A 22,504-nucleotide genomic window follows, 5' to 3' on the forward strand; every position below is an offset into this window, starting at 1 on the left:
AATTAAAACTGCAACAGCAAATCAGTCGCAGTACTAGTAGTAATTGGATTTACGACGAGTCGAATTTTGCGGTCGTTTTATGTCGTCAACAAAATTCAATATAAAAACCATCGCATTGGAATTCAGCATCTTTATGATTACAGTCGACGATCTTCAGGTTTGCCAGCGGGCAAGGCGTCTTCTTGAGTAATCGGGCTTACTCTCGGACCTTCTCATGTCTCGACTTTTGCCGTTGACATGCTCGATACTTCCTTTGTACACCGAGCCTATTGTCATTGGTGGGAACTCGGAGAGTAGTTTTTCTTACAGGTTTCCAGTATGATAAGACTTTAGCTGTCCAGGCACGTATCCAGTAATACGCTCAAGGCAGGCTGGAAGGGAAACGGCGGATTCATGTCTGTACATCTTGCTTTTAAGGAAATTCGTATGGCGAAGATATTTTCGTAGGAATGTGAGCTTCCCTTGTCTCAGTGCGGTGAAGAATCGTGAAAAGCCAATGAGAACGTGAGCAACACAACGCATTTTAATGGGATCAACATGAAACCACCAATCTTCGAAGATGAACTGTTCCCATCCCACGTTTGTGCTTATCGAATACGGTTGGCGTTTCCCCCTCCTGAACCCCAGGAGTTTTTTTTTCCCTTCCAAAAAAAAATACGTGATGAATTAATGATGCCATGAATAAATTCTGAGTCTGACCTTGAGAGTGTTTTTTAATAAATACGGGGAAATAGCGATGAACATAAAAGCTAGATCATGATGAAAGGCATTGGTACGCAGCGCGTGTAAAACGCTTGGTTTTGTCAGCTCGCGTCATAGTCCGGTGTTCGCCTAGAGCAAAAAATACGTGTTTCCCGGGTTAGTTAACATCAAAATGATCAACTTCACTCGCTAACAAAGAGACCGCTCATTTGTGATTTCATTTCGCTCGTCCATTGTGAATTCGTTTACTATCTACAGTACAAATAAGCAGTAAACGAGAATAACCAACTTTTATGGCCTTTAAATTACTCGTGTTCAGTGTAGGGTTCATTTGTAAACCTTTTATTTTGTATTATTCTGATTTATATTTCTAAAAAAATAATTTCCCGGATCGAGTCGGAAACACATCATGCAAGATCTCTGGTTTTCATTTTTCATGCACTCATTAAGTAAAATTCACTTTTTAATATTAATTTATTTAAATGTTGATTTTAACTCGGATCTTCCAATTAACTGGTCGGTTATGCTAATATTTAAATCGAAGATCAGTCTTTCTTCTAAATGGATTTTCTGGTGGTTTTCACGGATATGGTGTCGATTTAAAAAATCTCTTTCGCGGCTTGGTGGCGTAACTTGAAGCATGTCAATTGTTATGTAGGAAACAGGATTCGAGGCCCGGCCGTGAAATTATATCCAAAGGTTGAATGAATCTAGTAAGGGATACGCTTGCACCCGTTCCGTTTCCTGCATTCAACGCGCTTGTGAACATTCCCATGGTGTCATTATCTCAAGGATATTACACTAGTTTATTTTCCGGCGCTGAGGGAAAAGAATCCATGTGCAAGAGGAATGAATAAATGATAAGTTTTAATAATGCTCTGGGGTAACATATTAGAGCGAAAGACGAAAACAATAGTGCATTCTGTTCTGAGTATTCAATATAAAAATGTACTAAACAAGCTATCTAATAAAAGACAACTCAACCCAAGGAAAAATAAATTAGTTAATTATAGATTTCATACAACAGTTGAACAATTGAAATAATTAATTGAGAAAAAATACGTCAGAATCAAAGGAGTTATGGTGTATTTTAATATTCATAATGCTGTATGAATGCCAAAAAATTATAGACAGAAATTTGAAAAAAATATATCACCAATACGATGAAGATTTTTAAGGTGCGAGTTTAATTTACCTTTGAGTGAATGGGGATACGATGAAGATTTAATATGTAGATGGTGGAGAGTTCCCATTCGCTTTAATTTCGAGCGCGTTTGGAGTGTTAATGTATCGCCGATCATAATCTTCAATCAAGGCGGCGGTGCATATTTTCTCTCCCCCTGCGTCACGCGGTGTCCTCTTCTCACGAGGAGGGCGGTCCAGATGAATATCGTGGGCAGATAGTCGAGTCGTGGGGTTGTGAAACTCGAGGGTACGAGAGAAACCGCCGTCGGGTATTTTTCCCATCGGAATGCGAGCGGGAATTATAGATATTATGACCTCGAAAGCCCCCAGAAGATAAAAAATCCAAAGGGTTCCACTTAAAGATTTTGCTGCACAACCCATCCTTTGTGATCCGATCAAAATTCCATACCTCTGTCCATCGCTGTACATCTGCCATCCCGCCTCTCATTTCCATAAGCGTCTATTCGTCTCCTTAAACACATCCTTCGCCTTAAAATCTCTTTCCATCTCGGAGGCTGCATGTCTCCCACCAGGCAGTGATTCCACATATCACATCCCTTACATGTCTCAACTCGTCAGTTCACTCGGTGTGGGCTAACCATGGGTTAACCCCCCCCTTCCCTCCCTCAATAAAAGCTTTTATTTAAAAAGTACCCATCGCTGCATACGTGTGTGACGGTCGAAGCACCCCGTAGGTCATATTCAAGGTTTACGAGGATTTTTCTCCTTGGTTGTCCGCGGGGAGAAAAATTGCCTTATATCCCGCTGCGTAGAAATATCCCATGAAATGATGCCTTAGCCAACCCAGTGGCTTGCATGGTGTACTTCTATGGCTTTAGAATAGCCACATTTGTAGTATTTTATCGTCTAGCGTTTTAGGGTAGCGTATAAATTTCATTGTTTTTGTTCCATGTAAGGGTAAGGACATTCTATAAAGGCTGTCTTGGGTAATATGCAGCGTTCTATCTCGGTTGCGCAGCCTATAATTTATTTTGGACGCTAATATTATATAAATATGTCGCTATTTTAAGAGGGAATGGGAAAGTAAATCAACCGAATGTCACTGGGGGTGGTTTACTATGTAGTATTTTCTACATTGATATCATGTATCCTTTTACGTTGTGTGAGTTTGTAGTGATAGGAAGGTTTAAATAAATATTCGAGCAATTGTGATAAAAATGTATCGTGGTGGAAAATATCATGCATGTGTAATGCCAATGCGAGTTTATCGACTTTTCTCAAAAAATATATGTATTTTCGTCTCTAGTCTCTTTCAAATGGATTTGTAGTTATCTCTGTGGTTTTACGAAAGTGTGCTGGTTTTGATGGTAAAAAATGACTCCATGTCATACCAGTGAATGGAATATTATCGGCTTAAATATTAAACAATTTAAATGTGAATCTTTAAAATATGCTGTATCAAATTTAACAAGGACAACTTTTCTCATTTTTTTCCAAATAAAATTGGACGATAGTGTATTACTCGAGCGATTTTCTTGATGCTTGATTGACACGCTATTTGTCCAGGGCATAATAAATGCTTCTCGCATGAGCGGACATGTCTCCCTCCTACGTTAGCATTTTTTAATTTTTATTTTTTTTGTAACCTTATTATTTTTTTGTAATTTTATTTTTGAGGTGTCATATAATTATTGTTCACGAAATTTGGACCATTAATTAATTTTCGTGATGAGTTCAATAAAAATGTTGTGCGTCATTTAATTTAAAGTTTAGGATGAAAAATCTGACTCAGGTCTCGTGGAAATTCGGAGTGTATATGGGTCTCGTATTTGACGATAGTAGCTTGGAGGTGGTGCTTTGCGGCCTTTAGTTTTATTTGAGTGTTTCGGATCGAGCTTAAATGAGGCATTCACCCGCCCTATTACGAGCACGGTCGGTCCTTCGCCCGTTTACTCCGCTGACCGAATTTCAATCGCGAGCTATTCCGTCGATACAGCGACTACGTGCGTCTAATACTGTGCCCTGCATTGATTAAATAAGCTTAGCGTCCATTGAAAATATAGCACTGTGAAAGCTGAGGTGGAAGTGTTTGTCGTATATTTTCTACCGAACAACTCGTGCATGGATTAACGATGATATGGGCATTGTCAACGGTTAAAATAAAGGTCGAGAAATAAAAAGCTGAAAATTCTCAAGAATTCTTCCCTTCCGGTGTTTTTGAAACGATGTGGGCTTCCTCAGTGTGGTAGAATTTTGCCTCGGGAAGATTAATCGCGAAGCTACTGTCTATAATTTATTTTCGACGCTATGACGTCTATATCACGACAAGAAGTCCATGATCTCGTGAGAGTGACGCGATAGAGTCGAAATCGAGTTCGGAATAATACATTTTAATTGTGTGTAATGTTCCAAGTTTTTCATTTCAGGTACTGCAAGATCAGATCATTCCTTCCCTCAACAGTTTCGACTAAAAACATTTCGATTTTCTTCAATCTTATGGCCATAAACCTGTTCCGGAAAGAGTAATACTTAAACAGTATCATTATTCGAAGGAATGTACCCTTTTTGCTTCAAAATGATGAAATCCTGATATATTAACGATCGATGTTCAAGAAAAAATTGTCAAGTCATTCCTAGTTCTACCACTGACCATGAGCATTGTTGTTTGTCAAATGGTTGAGGGCGTGTTAAAGAAAATTGCGACGCGTTGCGGCGAGGTCTTTCGAGTCGTGGAGTTCATCTTCATTCTGGTTTGCGGGATCTCAAAAATGTCCGAATGCATCTTAAAGGTTTACCCGAGTGGGCAAGGGTGTGGCAATTGTTTTTTTGTGGCACCGCCTCATATACTATGCTGCTCTTTTTGTGAATTATTGAAGATTTTGCGTGGCCTATAAACCACAGCTCGACCCTTTGCCGCTGTGAAAACAAAAATCCATTGAAAATTACCACATTCTCGTGCACTTTTCTACCGATGCGCCATGAATTTTTGATGCTATAAAATTCATTGTCTCTCTCCCTCTCTTTCTCTCTGTGCACGAATGCTCTCTCCCTCTCTTTCTCTCTGTGTGTTTGCTCGGTGTGTAACGTGTTTTCTGACTGAGCCGCAGGTCGCAGAATTGGGTAGAAATGGTTGCTGGTTTGTCATGACGATATGGTGGCTTTTCTCTAAGTACAGGTTTGTATGCTTATGGTGCGAAGTGATCTTACCAATAAGAGTATTCTTAACACAAATAATATTGTGGACGTACTTTTGTAAGACGCGAGCCAACTCGGCGACTGGAATTTACGAGCATGTAATTTGTTACCTACTTTGGATTGAATTTTTTTTTGTTAAAATATCATCATCAGTATTTCAATCCTAGGATTGGTTTACTGCAGCCCTCCATTCTATACTATTAAATGTCAATTCCCTCAGTCCTTGATACCCTCTCTGTTTTATGTCCTTCTTAATTTGTCCTATATATATATATATATAAATATATAAATATATATATATATATATATATATATATATATATGTATATATATATATATATGTGTTTCTTTTTCTTCCTCATGGAATCTTCCCTTCTATTTTTCCTTCCATTATTTCCCTAATCAATCCGTTGTGCCTCAATGTGTGTCCAATACATCTATTTCTTCTTTGCCGTAGAGTTCTCCATATGGTCGTATCCTCTTCTGCTCTCCCATATACTTCCTCGTTCATTACTTTGTTCGTCCATTTAATTCTCAGCATTCTCCTCCAGCACCATGTTTCAAAAGTTGTTAAGGTATAGAATTTGTGATTAGAAGTTTCCCCATCATCGCGGGGCTATTTCTCAACGTTTGTGTCTTTCTCAACTGTCCCTTAAATTACGTCAGGATTTGAGCCAGCAGTCGACCCGCGGGGTGAAATCCGACCCCCATAGAGAGATACATTCATATCGACCGAGTACTTTGAGTTCCATGCACCATGAATTTGTAATCGGATTTGTATTTGCAATCATTGAAGTCTAATTTAAGGCATATGCGACCCTCGAACACTTCCTAACTTTGAGCTTCCGGCCGGTGAAAACAAAAGCTACCAACCTCAGGCGGTCTCTTGTTTTGCCTGTCCCTAAATCCACAGCTGATTGTGAGTACAAGTACCCTGTTTGAAATAGTGGAATGACGAAATGGCCTTGCGTTGGAGGTCGGAATTGAACAAACGGGGCCCTGTTTGAAGATTTCCCTTGGCTTTCATGCTGGGAACTCCGCCGGCAGTGCGGCCCGCGTTCTATTGTTAAAGCAAGGACGTGGTTAAGAGGCTGGCACCATTCTCCTTCTCTCAGCGTTAAACTAACATCAAAACTTTTACCATAGTTTTCCAAAACATCCATAGTTTTCTCTCCGCGCGTACAGAACTCGCATTTCATCAGCGCTCTCCGTGCTTTCTCTGCAAACAAGATACCATCAGTCATAATTCGGAACATACTAGGCGTAGTTCCACATCTAGGCGCTAACCGACTGGGCGAGGCTCGGTGGTCTTCCGTACTTGCCGGAGTGGGTGTTCGCGTCAGAAGGCGACGCGAATGTAGTGGTATTTCCAAATCGATAGATGTACAAGTAGTGCGGGCACATAAGCAGTCGCCCTTGAGTCGAATTAATTGCAATCCGCGTTGTTCCCGTTTGAAGGAGTAATGTTTACAGAGTGAGGCACGCGCCGGAAGTGTAAGGGATGCCGTCGTCCGAGGAATGCCCGTCTTCCCTTTCGAAATGAATCAAAGGCCGTTGCGAAACAGACCAAAGACTATTTACGTGGCGAAACGGAATAGCTTTGGTTTAATTTGAATGTGAGTGCGACGGGTTTGTTTTGAGTTGTACTTAATCGACTCAGTGCAATCCGAAATGCGCCGAGAGATATTCGTTACTCACCTATTCGCAGAAGCATTACTGAGAATAATTATTAATTATTATAAACACGCTTATGAGAGTATGAATACTCGTTATTCCTTACGTCTCTAATAAAATTAATCCCGTCGTGTGACTGAGTAATCATGCCCTAAATGAGAGGAAGCAGACTCGTCCTCAAGCATCTGTTTATTTAAAGGTGATAAAATGTTTTACTAAAAGAGAGCAAAGTTGCAAAGTTAGATATTCCATTAAACTGCGGGAGATGCTGCGACAATAACTTTTAACGGAGTCATACCCCAAATGTGCATCAGAATGTTACAATTTCAGAGCGTAAAAATCATTCGAGGGATCCGGGTTCTAATCTCGGTCAAGCCGAAAGGTTTTTTAGTCTCTGAAATTGTTACATTGCAAAGTTAGGTATGCTAAAACACGTTTACTTCCTGCCTTGTAGTTAAATCGTTGGAAGAAATAAAAAATTGAGAAAAACTCTTTAAAAAATAAAACTAATTTCAATTTTTTCTATTTCCGATTAAATAAATGTCTCGAGTTCGATATATATATATATATATATATATATATATATATATATATATATATATATATATATATATATATATATATATATGTATATATATCTGTATATATTATGTATGTATATATATATTAACATATATGTTTGGGTTGACCATTGAAATATATCAGAAGATATATGGATTTTGAATGTGAAAAGCAGTATATTATGAAGTTGGTTTTAGCCACGTAAAGTCATCGTCAGATCACGTATTTTTACCCCAGGTGTTACAGAAAATTTCACTTTCCTCTGATTCCGGGACCACTAAACGTCCGCGGGATTAACGTTAAGCAACATTTTATGCTGAGAATTATGAGTAGAAGGTGGACGCAATTCCTCTTGAATTTTTCCAGAAGTGGAAAAATAATGTGTTCTGGTTTTGTGTGCGCTTTCAAAATAATTCTCACGGCGAAGTCACCGGACCATTCCTTTTCGAATTTAGGACAGAGTTATGCCATTTTGTTCGTATTCTCTTCGCGCGTTAATCTGACGAACGTTGTCCTACGTCAAAAAGATATGAAGTTTCTCAGAAACCGAGTAGAATTTAGAACGTAATAAATTAAGCGCATGGGAAATTTCCTCTTTTCGCATTTCTTTTTACAGTCTAACCAAACAAAGGGGACGTTCATGATTTAATTTTTGTCTGCCTCGATCCATATTTATGACTCTTTTTTTTTTACATTTTCCTTCGGGATATTTTTTTTACGTAAATCCTTCCGCAAACTTTGCAAATTTGAAATTATTTCCAAAATTGTAATCAAGGAATTTATATATTCCGCTCCAAATGATATTTTTTTCATAAACACGAAATACTGCCGATAGGAATACTTATGACGCTTTGTAATACAATGGTGAAGAGCTTATAATGGTTTTAAATGTTTATTTGTTTATGGAAGTCAGTTGCATTTGTATGACCCATTTAGTTTTGAAATAAATAACTGTATTAAAGTAAAGTGATGTAAAATCAGTATGCAAAGGATGACTTTGACCATTAGTATGTAGGACTTTACTGCAGAAATATTTTCTTACAGGAGATATTTCGTTCATATTTTTTAACCGGGGTCTCATTTTTTTTGTTTTCTCACCCACCATGAATTTTCTTACTTCCTTTAATTTTATCTTTAAATCTCAATATAACCCATACTAGTTATTTATTACGTACATGTTTGTTAGGGCAACTGTCCGATTTCAAATAATGAATGCTACATGTTTCAGGCCTGGAACGATCAGCGAAATGTTGGCCACAAAGAAAGGGTGGTTGCTATATTTAATGGCTCGCAGGGTTCGCAATATGACATTTTTGAATCGCAGTCTCATTATTCTGGTTTTGTCATCATGCCTCAAGGCATGTGACCGAAAATCACGCGGGCAAAGGGAAAGTGAATCCTCACCGCATAATCCGAGATGCGTATCGACGCGCTAAATGAAACAAACAGGAATTTTATGCAGGCGGACCATCATGATTTGTTCGCCCCCAGCTTAACGATAATTCCCCCTCGCCCAGGTTTAATTACCCCGGTGGTGGGGCGTTTCATATTTGGCTTAATCTCACGCTAAGTCCCGCTTATCGAGTCCAGTCGCGTAGCAGCCGACTGGGATTTTCAGGAAGTGATTTTGTTCGCCCATATCCATAAAATGTAGTGATTACCATAACCGTTGACGAAGATGAGTTAGGTCGCCACTAATACCCGTGGGTTGCGCCAATTAACAGACGATTTATTGAGTTTACGATGTCTCATTTCCTTCCGTTTGGTCTGACGAGACTGGGTATAACCAGTTTAAAATCACTGGCATCACTCTGAAGTTGACGTGCATTGCTTCCAAAACAATCGTTGGTGTTTCACTTGTACGATTTATTTATCCTTTGTTTTTTCGCGTGCGATGAACTCGTTCAAAATACCAATGGGTGAAATATGTTACTTATTCAAAATGGTCGTTCCGAACATTTTTTTTATTTTTTAATTTTCGGCGTAGTGTTGCATTCTGTTTCATCAAATGCACCTGTATTAATTGTTTGAGCAAGTATATTTTTAATCTTATGAACTTGGAAAGTTTTTCATAGGGTAATGCTCTTATATAATGAGAACTGTGTTGAAATATTAATGCAAAGTTGATATTGTGGATGATAAAAATAACGAAACGTACGTGATAATACGATAAAAGCTTTGTTGTTATCATCAATCCTACCTAGGTGGACGATAAGCAATCGATGCATTTTTGAGCCAGAGTTACTGCACATCTTCACATTCACCTTGCTGTAATTTTTGGGAATATTAATGTTTCCCTTTATATATATATACATACATACACACACACACATACATATGTGTATACACATATATATATATACACACATATAAATACATGTATATAATACATACATATATGTATACATATAAATACATGTATATTTAAATATATATATATAAATATATATATATATATATATATATATATATATATATATAAAACACTTCGCTGACGACACATTATAGATGCACAATTTAACATGAAAGAAACGGGTACCACGGGGGAAAGAACCGTTATCGGCGATTGAATCTATGCGTTGACTTCCCACTCCGAGGGACTGACTTCGAATATCGGTGGAGAAGCACTTTAAAATGGCATACTGGCAATAAAGAGGGCTCACACTCGCGAAAACTGGGAAGGGCTTATAAGCTCTTATGACCCCTTTAAGTTTTGCGTTCTATTTTAACAAACGCCGACTCTGGGTTTTCCTCTAATCCTCCTCATATCTCTCTGTATCCCTATACCTAGTGGTTTAGTTTTATTCGGAGTAGTCTAGCGGATAAGGTAGGTTTGTGCTGAAATTAATAAGTAATCAATGGATTACTATAATCTCCACTTAATACGACACTGAACACTTGAGATCAATATTACCTGTAACTCATTGTACTGACTGCACCTGACGGTAAGTCATTTTTATTTTTTATTTATTTGGTATCCTGTGAGCCACCACTAGGGTTTGTGGCAGGGGGTGATTACATACCAGACTACCCTTGACCCAGAACACCTTTTTCTCCTAGCTTGGCCGGACAAACGTTTTTGTGATGAAATTTTATTATTATTCCTTATCGTGCATGGGAAAAATGACTTCTTAAAGCTATCTCTTCTGCAATTAATCTGTCGAATTATTTTGCAATGATCTCTCATACCTTAATACGATGGGGTAAATAAAACATCGTCTACATCATTGCTAAAGAGACATCCTTCCATCTTTCACAAATGATCTCATACCATCATCAGGTCTCAGATCATGTCGGTCTCCTTCCTTTTCCTAATGCTTTTGCTGTTAGAAACGGCCTGTCTAATACGGGACTGTGAAGTTTTAAAGATGTTCGCACATCATGCATGATCTTCATACTCAGACATCCTAGTGTCTAAGAGCGTTCAACTGTGGAGGTCCTGACTTCAAATCCGCGTGATGCTTCTGGACACCCTCAGCTTCACCCAAGCTATGGGGGTGATCAGATATTTCTGCAAGGGGGTGCGATTCGGACGCATACTCCTTCACTCGAAAGGCAAAAGTTGCAAAGTTCTACGACCGACTCCCCGAAGTGTGTGGAGAAGAGTCTTCTGTCTTATTTCCGTTATTCAGACTTTGGAAAACATCGCTCTTTTTCCGGCGTGAATCGGAGGCAAGCATGAATTTGGAACATTAAAAAATAGCCATGTGTTAAAGAATTTAACTTTTAAAAGGCACAAATTAAGATTATTTTCACAAGTAATCCTCCGTGTGACGGTAAAGCAACAATTACTGTGCCCGCCTTTTTTCCTTCGACTACAGATGTTATAAATTTTATGCGGGTCGAAGGTTTGGAGTTTAAGGATCAGTAATCAAGTATGTTTGTGATTTTTATAATTTATTGGAAAGTGCATCGAAGAGCGAACACAAGAAAATTAGCAGTTAAGGCTATTTGAGAGGATTTTGTTGGGTCCTGTCTCTAAACAACGTGAACAAATTCATTTAATCAGTTGGCTCTTTAACTGATGGTCATGTTTGGCACTCTCCTCCTTTGCTGATGTTGGTGCAATCGGAGAAATGAATTAGCCATAAATTAAATTTTACAGTTCATGTATTGCGTAAACATTTTTGCGACCTTCTATCGACTCCCATTAATTAATTTGCTTGCCAACTACATTTGAAAATAAAGCTCGACATTTTCAATGTCATCGCGTTCTTGAAACCCAAAAAAATATAGAATAAGGGATGGAACTGCCATCATGCCATGAACTATAGCCAGCTGGCATTAGCTTTTGCTTTTGAATTATGATGTAACAAATGTTAGAAAACTGGATTTAATAGACAGATTATCATCCCACCTAGTTGCCGTTACATTATATTTTTTGTATCTAAGCTTCTTTCTCCTCATTAATTATGTATGCATATATCAAAATAAATTTAGACCTTGACTTTGCAGAAACGGTGTTGCGTCAACCGATTGCCCTTGTAATCCGAGCCTTGAAGTTATATCGGATTGGTAGGTTACGTAGAGGGTAGGACGTACCGTTATGGGTTGAAGGGTCCCGGTTTCACATCCATAGAATACACCTATAACCCCAACGAAACCCTCGCTATGTGATATTGTGGGTGCAATGACTGTTTTGAATACTTCATGTGGAATCGGGAAAAAAGAATATCCCTGCACGTGAAGTTTCAATACCGCAGTAGATCGGCTTATTACCAACTGATCTCTACCCTCGCTCGACATTATGATGCTCGGATTAATTACTGTTGCTTTTTTTTCCACTGCAATTTTTACATCTTATATTGAAAATGAGAAAAAGATCTGCAAGATTGAATTTAAGTAATTGAGGCCAACTGCAGTTTCTGAAAATTTCTTAATGGTAATAAAAACTGGTTGTGATTTGCACACAGTATATTTGCATACTACGAATTTCATAGAACATGCATCATCTTCGGGTACGAAATGAATGGATACGTATGCATTGAAGCGCGTAGTGCACCATAAATGTGGTGGAAAAAATCTCATACATGTAGCTTGGGTGGAGCCGCAGGTGCCCAGAAAGGCTTGCCCGGGAATCAAACCTGGGCCCTCCGGTCAGTAGTCCAACGCTCTAACCCTGGACTACCGCCACCCATATATATATATATATATATATATATATATATATATATATATATATATATATATATATATATACACACACACACACACACACACACACACACACATACACTCATTTATATAGAATCAGAAAAAAGGAAAAGGGATAGGAACACACATAAAGGACAAACACTTGGCCAAAGAATCGGGGCACTTGGTTGCATAAAGCATCGTAGATCTCAGAGTAAATTACATTTCCTGAATAGCTCAAGTGGTTAAGAGCCTCCGCCCGGCAAGTGGAAAAATCCGGAGTTCAAATCCCGGTCTAGGAAATATTTTTACATTCGTGATCTGCTGGATTCCGCCTTCCCCACTTCTCCTGTGTTTGTCCTTTATGTGTGTTCCTATCCCTCTTCCTTATATCTGTTTCTATATAAATGAGTATATATATAAGTATATAAGTATATATAAGTATATAAGTATATATATATATATATATATATATATATATATATATATATATATATACTATATATATATATAGACTATATATATATATATATATATATATATATATAGACGAAATCCCGCCAAACGGCGAACAAATACTCATTTATATTGAAACAGATATAATATATGTATATAAGAAACAGATATATAGATATATATATACACTTATATATATACATATATACACACTTATATATATACACTTATATATATAAACCATAAACACAGTAATCAACCCTAAGGTCGGTTTAGTGGGTGATGGTAGAGATCACCCAGTACTAAGCCCTATACGGCGTGTGAAAATTCACACATCAGGGTAGGGGGGCCAGTTCCTTTTCCTGTGCCGGTTATGGTTTCCCAGGAAGACCTGGTACCCGAAAAATCACTTTAGCTTGGGTGGAGCTGCAAGTGCCCAGAGTGCCTTGCCCGGGAATCGACCCCGGGACCCTCTGGTCGGCAGTCCAACGCTCTTCCCACTGGACTACCGCGACCTATATATATATATATATATATATATATATATATATATATATATATATATATATATATATATATATATATAAATGTAGTTGTGTCCATCCAAAAACCTAGCGTAATCGGTAGATTACCTTATAATTATGTATATATATTTTTTATTTATATTATATATACATATATGTATATGTATATATATATATATATATATACATAATTCATCAGGTTCATTGGTTCATCGTGCAGAATGAACCAATGAACCTAATGAGAGTCAATAGGCATCTCTAACTCGTATCCTTTCCGTTTTTCGACCATCCATCAGGCGACCGGCTTGGCTTTTATTGTTCTCGTTCCACTCATTTTGAAAGATGTTTGCTATTAATTTTTATGGTAGCCCTTCCAGGAAAACTCGAGGAAAAATCCTTGCTGAAATTCCAGAGTTGACAATTCCAGTTTCATAACTTTCTCGTTAACTAGGTATCCGGTGAGCATAGCAAGCCCCTTTTCTGTTGCCTTTCCTAATAAAAATGGAGGAAATATGTGAAACTCTCTTGAGATTGAAAGCTGGTTGATATAATCAGGAGCTGAATAAGTGTTGTATTATGCACACCTCAAACAGATTGCCTCAGCGAGCATACGTCCCACGCCACTAGGTCCTGCGTTAATCTGGGCCAAGGAGGAAGTTCGCCCACTTAAATCAAGGACTTTTTGTGAACTTGAAAATTAAATTCGGAGCGTTTTATAATTCACGAGGCTGTCGAGGAATTCCGAAGTAAAAATTTTGGTAACCATTTCTCCTTCACCATATCGAAGCCATTCTTGAGTTACTCCTGGACCAAGTCAGAGAACAAATGGCATTTATATTACCGTTCCGTAGGCATTACGAATTGGTTGTTGGTGAGCTCTTTGCTTTGGGAAATTTTCATTTATGTTGCTCTCCTGACTAATATCGTCATGTATGAATAATTGAAGATTTCTTTATTTAGAAATAATCCGAAAACAGTCACGGATTGGCTTTTTGAATCGGAGATTATAACCATGATTTAATATGAAGTACAATAAAATACATCCATAGATGTAGAATTCCTATGCACATTAACCGTACTGAATATAACTGAATGAGTTAAACATTATTAATTTTTAAGTTCAGAATATCCATCTTTTCAAAATATTTCGGTACAACAGCCACTGCAGAAAGAATCATTGTTAATTGGTTTCAGGGTTTATAAAATCACATTTTAAATTTCGTTGAGAAAAATATATATAGGCATACGTGTACATGCTGACAAAGCAGTTATTTTTATTTTTGACTCTCGCCGACTGCGGTAATTACGTTCCGATTTAAGCGGAAAATTTGTTTGCTGTTCAAAGAGGCGCAGTTTTAAAATGAGAATTCAAGTTACTAATTGAGTGTTCCTATTTATTAGCCCCCCTAGCGAACGGAAGGGATTTTGTCCGCTTCCATGGCTTTATGAGCGCTTCAAAATATAATTTTTGCAATGAGATTTAACTTGTAATAAAAAATTATTTCGTTTCCATAATACCCTTTGAAATTTATATCATCAAGGAATTCATTCAATTTAGCATTTTATGTTATCTGTTGACGGCAATAATAGCTGAAGTGAAAGTTATAAATATTTTTTTCTCGCACTCTAATATGGGTTACTTTCGGAATTTTTTTTGGCAGTTGCCATTGATTTTTATTAATGAAATAAATTTAAATTTAAAATACATTAATATAAGATAGAAATGATTAAATCAATTTATTTAGTAATAAGATTAATTGAAAATTGGAAAATATACGTGTATGCATAATATTTGAACTTAAGTATTCAAAATCACGAAAGGTAATTAACTTCAAAACTAGTATTAATATATTTTAATTATAATACTACGAAGTTAGCCCAAAATATATGATTTAACTTCGGATTGTCTTATACTAAGTTACAATACCGATTATAAGTATATATTTATTGATTTTAACCTCGTTGGTGTGTAGTTGGAGATGTTTAGCTGAAATATAATACTTTCTTTTCACTGACGCGATAATACAAAATATCGCAGTCACAAAAGAACGCGAGAAATGAGGTTTATTTTAATAAACAAATAGTTGGAGGGACTGCATAAGTTGCATAAATATGCATAAGTTATGTTAATTTTTGATAATGAAGATGCAGTTTTATTGATAGAATGAAGAAGTTTTACTTATTTCAGGAAAGGTATTTCTGAAATTGAAAAAAAACGACAAGTAAAGGAAAGTACAAAATGATCTTTTTCACACATAAATGCTCATGAACTGAATCACTGCTTTCAATGTTGACAATGGCAAGTAAGTCGCCCCCTACGAGTCGACTGTCCAAACGTTAAAATAATCGACTTGTATTCAGCATAACCCTAATCCTTATCTCCAAGAGACATTTAACGTCCTATCGTGATATTTTGTTCTCGTCAAATTTACCAGGAATCGTTTTCTTGGGGTCTTCTTTCCTTACGTCCAGTATTGGTCCCTACGAGTATTAGGGGAGACGACCGGCAGATGAGGTTAGTTGTGCAATTAGGAAGACGTAATTTGGCATAATTAGGGTTACAGGAAATGGGGAGAATGGTAGAGAGAATCCCGGCTTCGGCATTAGCAGGCGGTGGTTAAACTATTACGCATTGTAATCAGGGGAGGTGGCCTAAAGGCGGTAGTAATTTACAACAATGGGGATAGGCCCGTTGTTAAAATTACTGAAGCAATAATGCAACCATGGACCTTATTTTTTCTGCTCCAATGTATAAATGTAACTGGCAGTATGTCATATTGTCTGGGAACCTCTCTCGGAGGAATTATATTTCTGTCGATCTCCAGCGTTGTAAAAACAGTAGAAAATTAAATTTTCTGTTCATGTCTCAATTTTAACTTGGTAATACGATGTTGTTATCGATTTTTGAAAAATGGCATTAGGCGTACATTTTTGTAGTTGATAGATATGCTTGATGATTGGAATGGATTCCTTCTTTTTCATCGCCATTTTTAAGTGCAGAGATGAGTTGTTTTTAAAAAAAATCACAGTTGATTAGCGACTGTGTAAAATAATATGCGAATATTTAAAACCAGTAGTAGTGCTGACCAAGGACTCATTTTAGTTAGTTATCAATTCCAAGATTTGTTTGACTCAACTCTCCAATCAGCTCTCCATTCGGCTGATCTCGACATGTCCGCGAATTTATTCCCCTCGACATTGTCATATTTAGTTCCAATTACCGCGTCGGAGGAGGAGTCTTCCTTTGTAGTTAATCACTTTTACTTTTTCTCCATCTTCATCAGTCTCATCTGGTACTTCCGTAGAAATATACCGATATAACTGCAATTGTGCCCATGCTTTAAAGTGGCTACCAAAGCAATGTTTGTACTAGTTATATTTGCATCCAATTTCGTTAAAATATTTGGGTGGGTCACAAGGAAAACAAGTATCTAGACTATATATATGTATAAAATTGTATGTGAGGTGGGGATCGAGATGGTGCGGTGGCTATCGTACTGGCTTCCGATTCAGAGGTCCTGGGTTCAAATCCCGGCGGTGTTATTTTTCAGTGGTATCTCGATTCCTACTTGAGGTGCTTTGTGGAGGGCACTTTGAGTGAGCATGCCGTCCGTCGGATGGGATGTTAAGCTGTGGACCCCTTGGCGCCTTTCATAAAGAGTAGGCTAATGCCGACGCCGGGTTTCTTTCCACCCTTCATCCTTTCCTGTCCATCCCCCTATGGCGCAAATGACCTCAGCTATCGGTCGCCTCCCTTAAAATACTACTACTTTTATGTGAAACTGATAATCATTTGTTAAATTTTGAAATGTTTTAAATTTTAATTCAATTTGGTCATACAATGAAATATTGAAACATTTTAGTGGCAACAGTGTAAACTGCATATCAATCGATAGTAAGTTAATAGAAACATTGCAGGGTGCATTGCAAGTCATGTTTTAATATAAATACTACCTCAACATCTGTCGTCTAAAAATTAAGCGCAGTAAAGTTACGACGCAAGATGTCAATGGTTTTCAGATAACCAGCAAGTTTCACGTCAACTTATTCAGTTAGATCTCTGTAGTTTAAACACTGACCGTTAGTACCGCTGTAAAATATGTATGAACAGTATTCATTATTACCCAATTCCGGTGTAATTACCACCCCTACATTACTGCTTCTAATCATATTTTGCGGTCGCGGTGAGTTTATTCCGCGGCAAAATTAGTATACTGATGCAACTGTATATTTCAGTATTTCCAGCTCATTCGTTGCCTTGGATATACTTACTCGTACACATGGGAATCGACAATTTATATGTCTCCAATCACGTACATCTCAACATTTGAGTTTCGCAACGTCCTACTGCACTCTTGCGTGTGGATGGACATAAAAACGACTATGCCAGTGCATTGATTAATTTCCTGGTGGTCTCCATTATATATTCTAACATGTTGCTTCAGTTAAATGCAATTTGCATAAGTGAACTGGGTTTCTAGTTTATGTTGTCGTCAAATGTATTCGATACGGTAAATTTAAACCAAGTTTTTTAGGCTTCTCCAGGATTGGTCCAACTTGAAACTCTACCTGTCGTAAAATTTTCATTTGGTCATTTCCCATTAAGTAATCATGCCGTTCGGCAGCGGAAACTAAAAATGTTTCGGAAATCAATTTTCAAAATGAATTTTTTCTTGAGCAGGATGAAAGGCAAATCCAGCACTACCCAATGAAATTATTTATTGGATACGATACTTATATCTATGGTTGACATCATCTTCTGATATTAATTACATCTGTTTATCACATTAAAGGAAGTGTGCTAATATAAATTTCAACGGACGATGATGCCCAGCATCAAAACCAAAATCACGTTTTTGCAAAATGCCGAGTCGAATTTCTCTGCCTTTTCTCTCTTCTGAAGATTTACTATTTTACTCGCGGTATGAATTCTGTCATGCGAATGGATATTCTTCAAGTCCTGTCTCGACCAATTCGTTCATTTGTATCGACCCGCGAATACATTTGGTAATTTTTTCGCGAAACGCAAATAAGATGTGTTCTTTCACAACGCTTACGATGTTTGAATTCACCTGAAGAATCCCATGTTGAATTTTTTCCCAAGCATACGAACGTATTTTTATTTTCTTTTCTTTTTTCCCCCGGGATTACATCCTAATATTATATTTAAATTCTTTAGATGTGAAATTTTCAATTTGTTTCGAGGAGAACGAGTGAATTTGTCTGCCTTCCTTCCCTCCTTGATGTGTGATTGACGCATCTGCGCCAGCCACCTGCTTCCAACAATTATGACATTGCTGCCAAACCCAGTGCAGGCTTTTTCCCTCCGGTGCACCTATCTTCCCCCTTATGACTATTCATAGTTTTACGGCGAGCTTGAGTAATGCATATCAAGTTGGAATGGATATATAAATGTATTATTACAATGCGCATTATTCATGCGAACGGGTCGAATTTGAAATTCGAACGATTCGCTCGGTCGCGTGGACGTGCCACCACGCCTTCTGGGTACACCCTGAACAGCACGCGTCTCATTTTCGTTCGCAGGTGATCCGAGGCGTGGGGCTGGACCCGGTGCACGTGGTGCGGAGGCGGAGCATCGACCAGCCGCTGAGGATCGCCGTCCACTACGACCGATCCGTTCTCGAGTGAGTACACAACCATCCCCGTTCGCTCCCGCTCTCTCTCCCTCTCTCATTCTCTCTCCCCCCCCTTTCCCTCTTTCAAAAGGCGCGCCCGGCACGCCCCAGAGCGTCGCGGCGACGTTGAAGGCGACCTCGTGCGCTGATGCGTGACCCTCAAACCTCTTGGCGCGTGCCCCACCACGTGAGTGGCCGACTTAGTACGAGGAAGATATGAAATGAATGACGGAAATCTTCTTACTCCAGAATAATTACTATTGCTTTACTCTTAAACTTCTTAAGGTTTACGTTTTAATAGGTTTGTTTCCCAACTGACCGTACCCTCGGAGACAACAAATATTTCAGTTCCAAGCTGCTTCCCTATGCACTTACCGTCATGATAATATTCTCGAAAAGTTTCAAAAACTTACGTAACTCAACGTTTTTCAATGGCATGACAGAAAATTGTGGCTTGTATGGTTTGTTCGGGCATTTTAATCGCTGTTAGCTCTATGTTAAAATGTGGTCAATTAAATCGTTTAATTTTGGTGCAAATATTTATTGATGCAAAATTAATTGGGATAATAGGCGAATTGAAATGTATATGCATCTATCAAAGCAAAATAATAGAACACTAGTTTAGAACACTAGTATTTAGTTAATTAACTATCAATCACTACAAGCAACTCTCCCATTCATTTATGTGTGTTTATGAGTCGGTCAAATATCCTTGCTGGGATCGGACAGGTTAACTTGACATGTACACAGTTTTAGATCATCTCGATTTGAATTATACGTATCAAATCCGTTTACACCATCGACGGTTTCAGCGAAATAAAGTTCCATTATGTAAAAACTGGACAGCAGAAGAATCCAAGCCACGAAGCATGTTTATCTTTGCTCTACATAATGAAATTTCGTATAATAAGGAATAACAGCCCTCTCGTGCGGTCACAATTGATCGGAGAAATTCGACCGCCTCTCGATATCCTTCCAAATTCAAGTTCGGGGACGAAGGAGGTAGGCAAATGTGAGGACCCGTCGGATTGCTCGCTGGCCGATGATCGATCGAAATATTTCCACGGAGCGATTGGCGACTCGAGTCTACCAATTAATTTCACTGGCCGTTATTTTGAGGAAAGAATGTAGGTACGTATCAAAGGTCTGTCAAGGACGTCGGTGAGTGTTTTCCGCTGATGAAACTCACCAGAGCACCTGTGGTAACTGGGGCACGGTTAGATTGTTAGAATCCAGTCCGAGTTTTTGAGTTCAGTCCGCGAACAATACATTTTCGAGCGTGAGTAGTGGTCGATCCTCGTTATCCCATGCCTAGTGCACACCCCCGTGGACTACGTATTCCGTCAGAGGGGGGGTGGGGGCACGTTGCACGTTTCATGAGTTGCCCTTTGGTGGAAATTCTCCATTTTTCAAATCGCCCTCCTTCGCATCATATCCTTGTCAGAATGGCTTTCTAAGAATGAGTTTCCATTTCTGTGGAAGTTTCACCGTTGTGTAAATGTTTCTACATCTGTGCTTAAGGAGTTTCAAGGAGCATCATGCTCCAAACGTGACCATTTATCTATTTCTCCGTTTGCAAAATGCCGTTTTCCGCTTATCATCCTCCCCTGATCGTTCTACTGAGTTTATGTATCATTGAAAGTGGGAGCACTGAGCCGATATTAGTTCATTAACTGATAAAAGTGGAATTTCTATGCATTACTGCGTTTATTATTCTTAAAATTTCTGCGGAAGAAATAATTAGTGTCGGAAACCGTCTGCGAGTACAGACTCAATCATGGGACGATAACAGATTATTAAATAATACCTTATGCATAGTGTTGATTCTGCAAGGATAAAACGTTGATAGAATTGAGCTCTTACGGCTTGTAGTATTGAATAAATGAAAAACTCCAATAGCCGTAAACAGTTTACCAAGTGACTTCGACTTGTGTTGTCGTGGCGAATCACCTTCAGTACTTTGTGGCCGAAATGCGCGTATTCGTATTCACCTTTCTTATCCCTTTCCTTTTTACCTTTTACCTCATCCTTGACTTGTGGCGTTGGACAACTAATCTCATTTGTACTTTGTTTAGAAAGGTAAACTTTTTACGGCTATTGGAGTTTTTCATTTATTCAAGAATAAAACAGTATGAATCATAGTGATGTATGTATTCATACACTGAAACGTTTTTTTCTCTTAACCAGTCGACCCTTTTATTTCTTTATTCTACTCTTATGCAATTTCATATTTCTCGAAATGGAGGAAGCGTTGTCAAAGTACCGCGTTCCTTAACATAAGTCGTCCTTCTTCCCACAGGCTTTAAAATTAGGGAATAATCACGTCATGGAAGAAGTAGTTGTTGACAGTAACGGGATCAGAATGCGCATTATAAAAAAACATAGCCATTGCAGACACATCCTTAAATTCTTTCGACGAAAACTATCTTGAAATTCAAAGAACTACGGGAGATGCCTTGACAGTTAACGCAGTCATCCACTAATAGGCATTAAAATGCAAATTTCTGCATTTTGATGAGAATTGTCTTATTTAATGGTATTTTCTTGACGTAAAATAATGTTAGGGAGCTAATAGAAAGTTACCTTTTCATTCATCTTGAAAGTTTTAATTACTATCTTACCTTATTTAAAAACGTAGCGGTATCTCGGTACATTTTTTTTAAATTTTCCAAAAAAAAAACATTTGGTAGTAATAATAATATTGAAAGAAGTGTTGCACCAAAATTATTTGGTGTAAAAGTAAACAATTTTAAGCATCATTGGCTTGCTTCCACGGATATTTTAATGAACTTCGGGAACTTACTTGGTTGTGTTTTAATTTTATTTCATGACATTTTACATTGCACCACACTGAATCCTGGTGCTTGGTTTTGTTCTTGGTTATGGCATTAATTTCATTTCAGTTATATTTTTAATTGCATGTTTACAAAAATTTCCGTTTGTGAATGGCTAACCCCACTCATTCCGTTCGTATTTATTTACCTTTTTCTGAGATTTGTTCAAGTTAGGATTGTATAGTTAATGAAATATATCGTCAATTATTTTTTAGTCCGTTATCACATTACGATTCCATTGACTGCAGTGATCGTCGTGGTCAATTTTCGATCGCTGACGGTTTTTATATTTACTGCTGTTTGAGGGTGACTGAAGATTGCATATTTGTGTTGCGTTTTTCAAATTGGTGATCCTCGACCATCGGCGATGGTCAATTCTAATTGGTTACCGATCTTAAAGCGACTTAAGTTTAAATATTTTTGGTACTATTTTAGGATATACGTGTTGAAATTGGATTAAAATTAATTTTGTCAATAGTAGTCGACCGGCTGAAATAGACAGTCGAAAATGTGCAAAAACTCGCGATTGTCGAGATCTGAAAAAAAATACAATCGGAAAGGTTGACGGTTTTCGATTCGACAGATCGGCATCGACTTGAAGTCGATATATTTTTCGTTCGGTCGTGCATTTAAAAATTCT

At 37.9% G+C, this 22,504-nt stretch overlaps 1 protein-coding gene across 1 annotated transcript in view; it reads left to right on the top strand.

The window, feature by feature from the left end:
• The window catches only part of Invadolysin (leishmanolysin-like peptidase, invadolysin), a 263,276-nt gene that overhangs the window by 40,575 nt on the left and 200,197 nt on the right, over positions 1-22,504 (top strand). The window contains exon 2 of the mRNA XM_071595427.1: positions 18,939-19,039. Coding sequence (XP_071451528.1) covers positions 18,939-19,039 — 101 coding nt within the window. The remainder of the gene's footprint in view (positions 1-18,938; positions 19,040-22,504) is intronic.

The sequence above is a fragment of the Hetaerina americana genome, unplaced genomic scaffold, assembly GCF_022747635.1.
Source record: "Hetaerina americana unplaced genomic scaffold, ioHetAmer1.1.p SCAF_7, whole genome shotgun sequence".
NCBI lineage: Eukaryota > Metazoa > Arthropoda > Insecta > Odonata > Calopterygidae > Hetaerina > Hetaerina americana.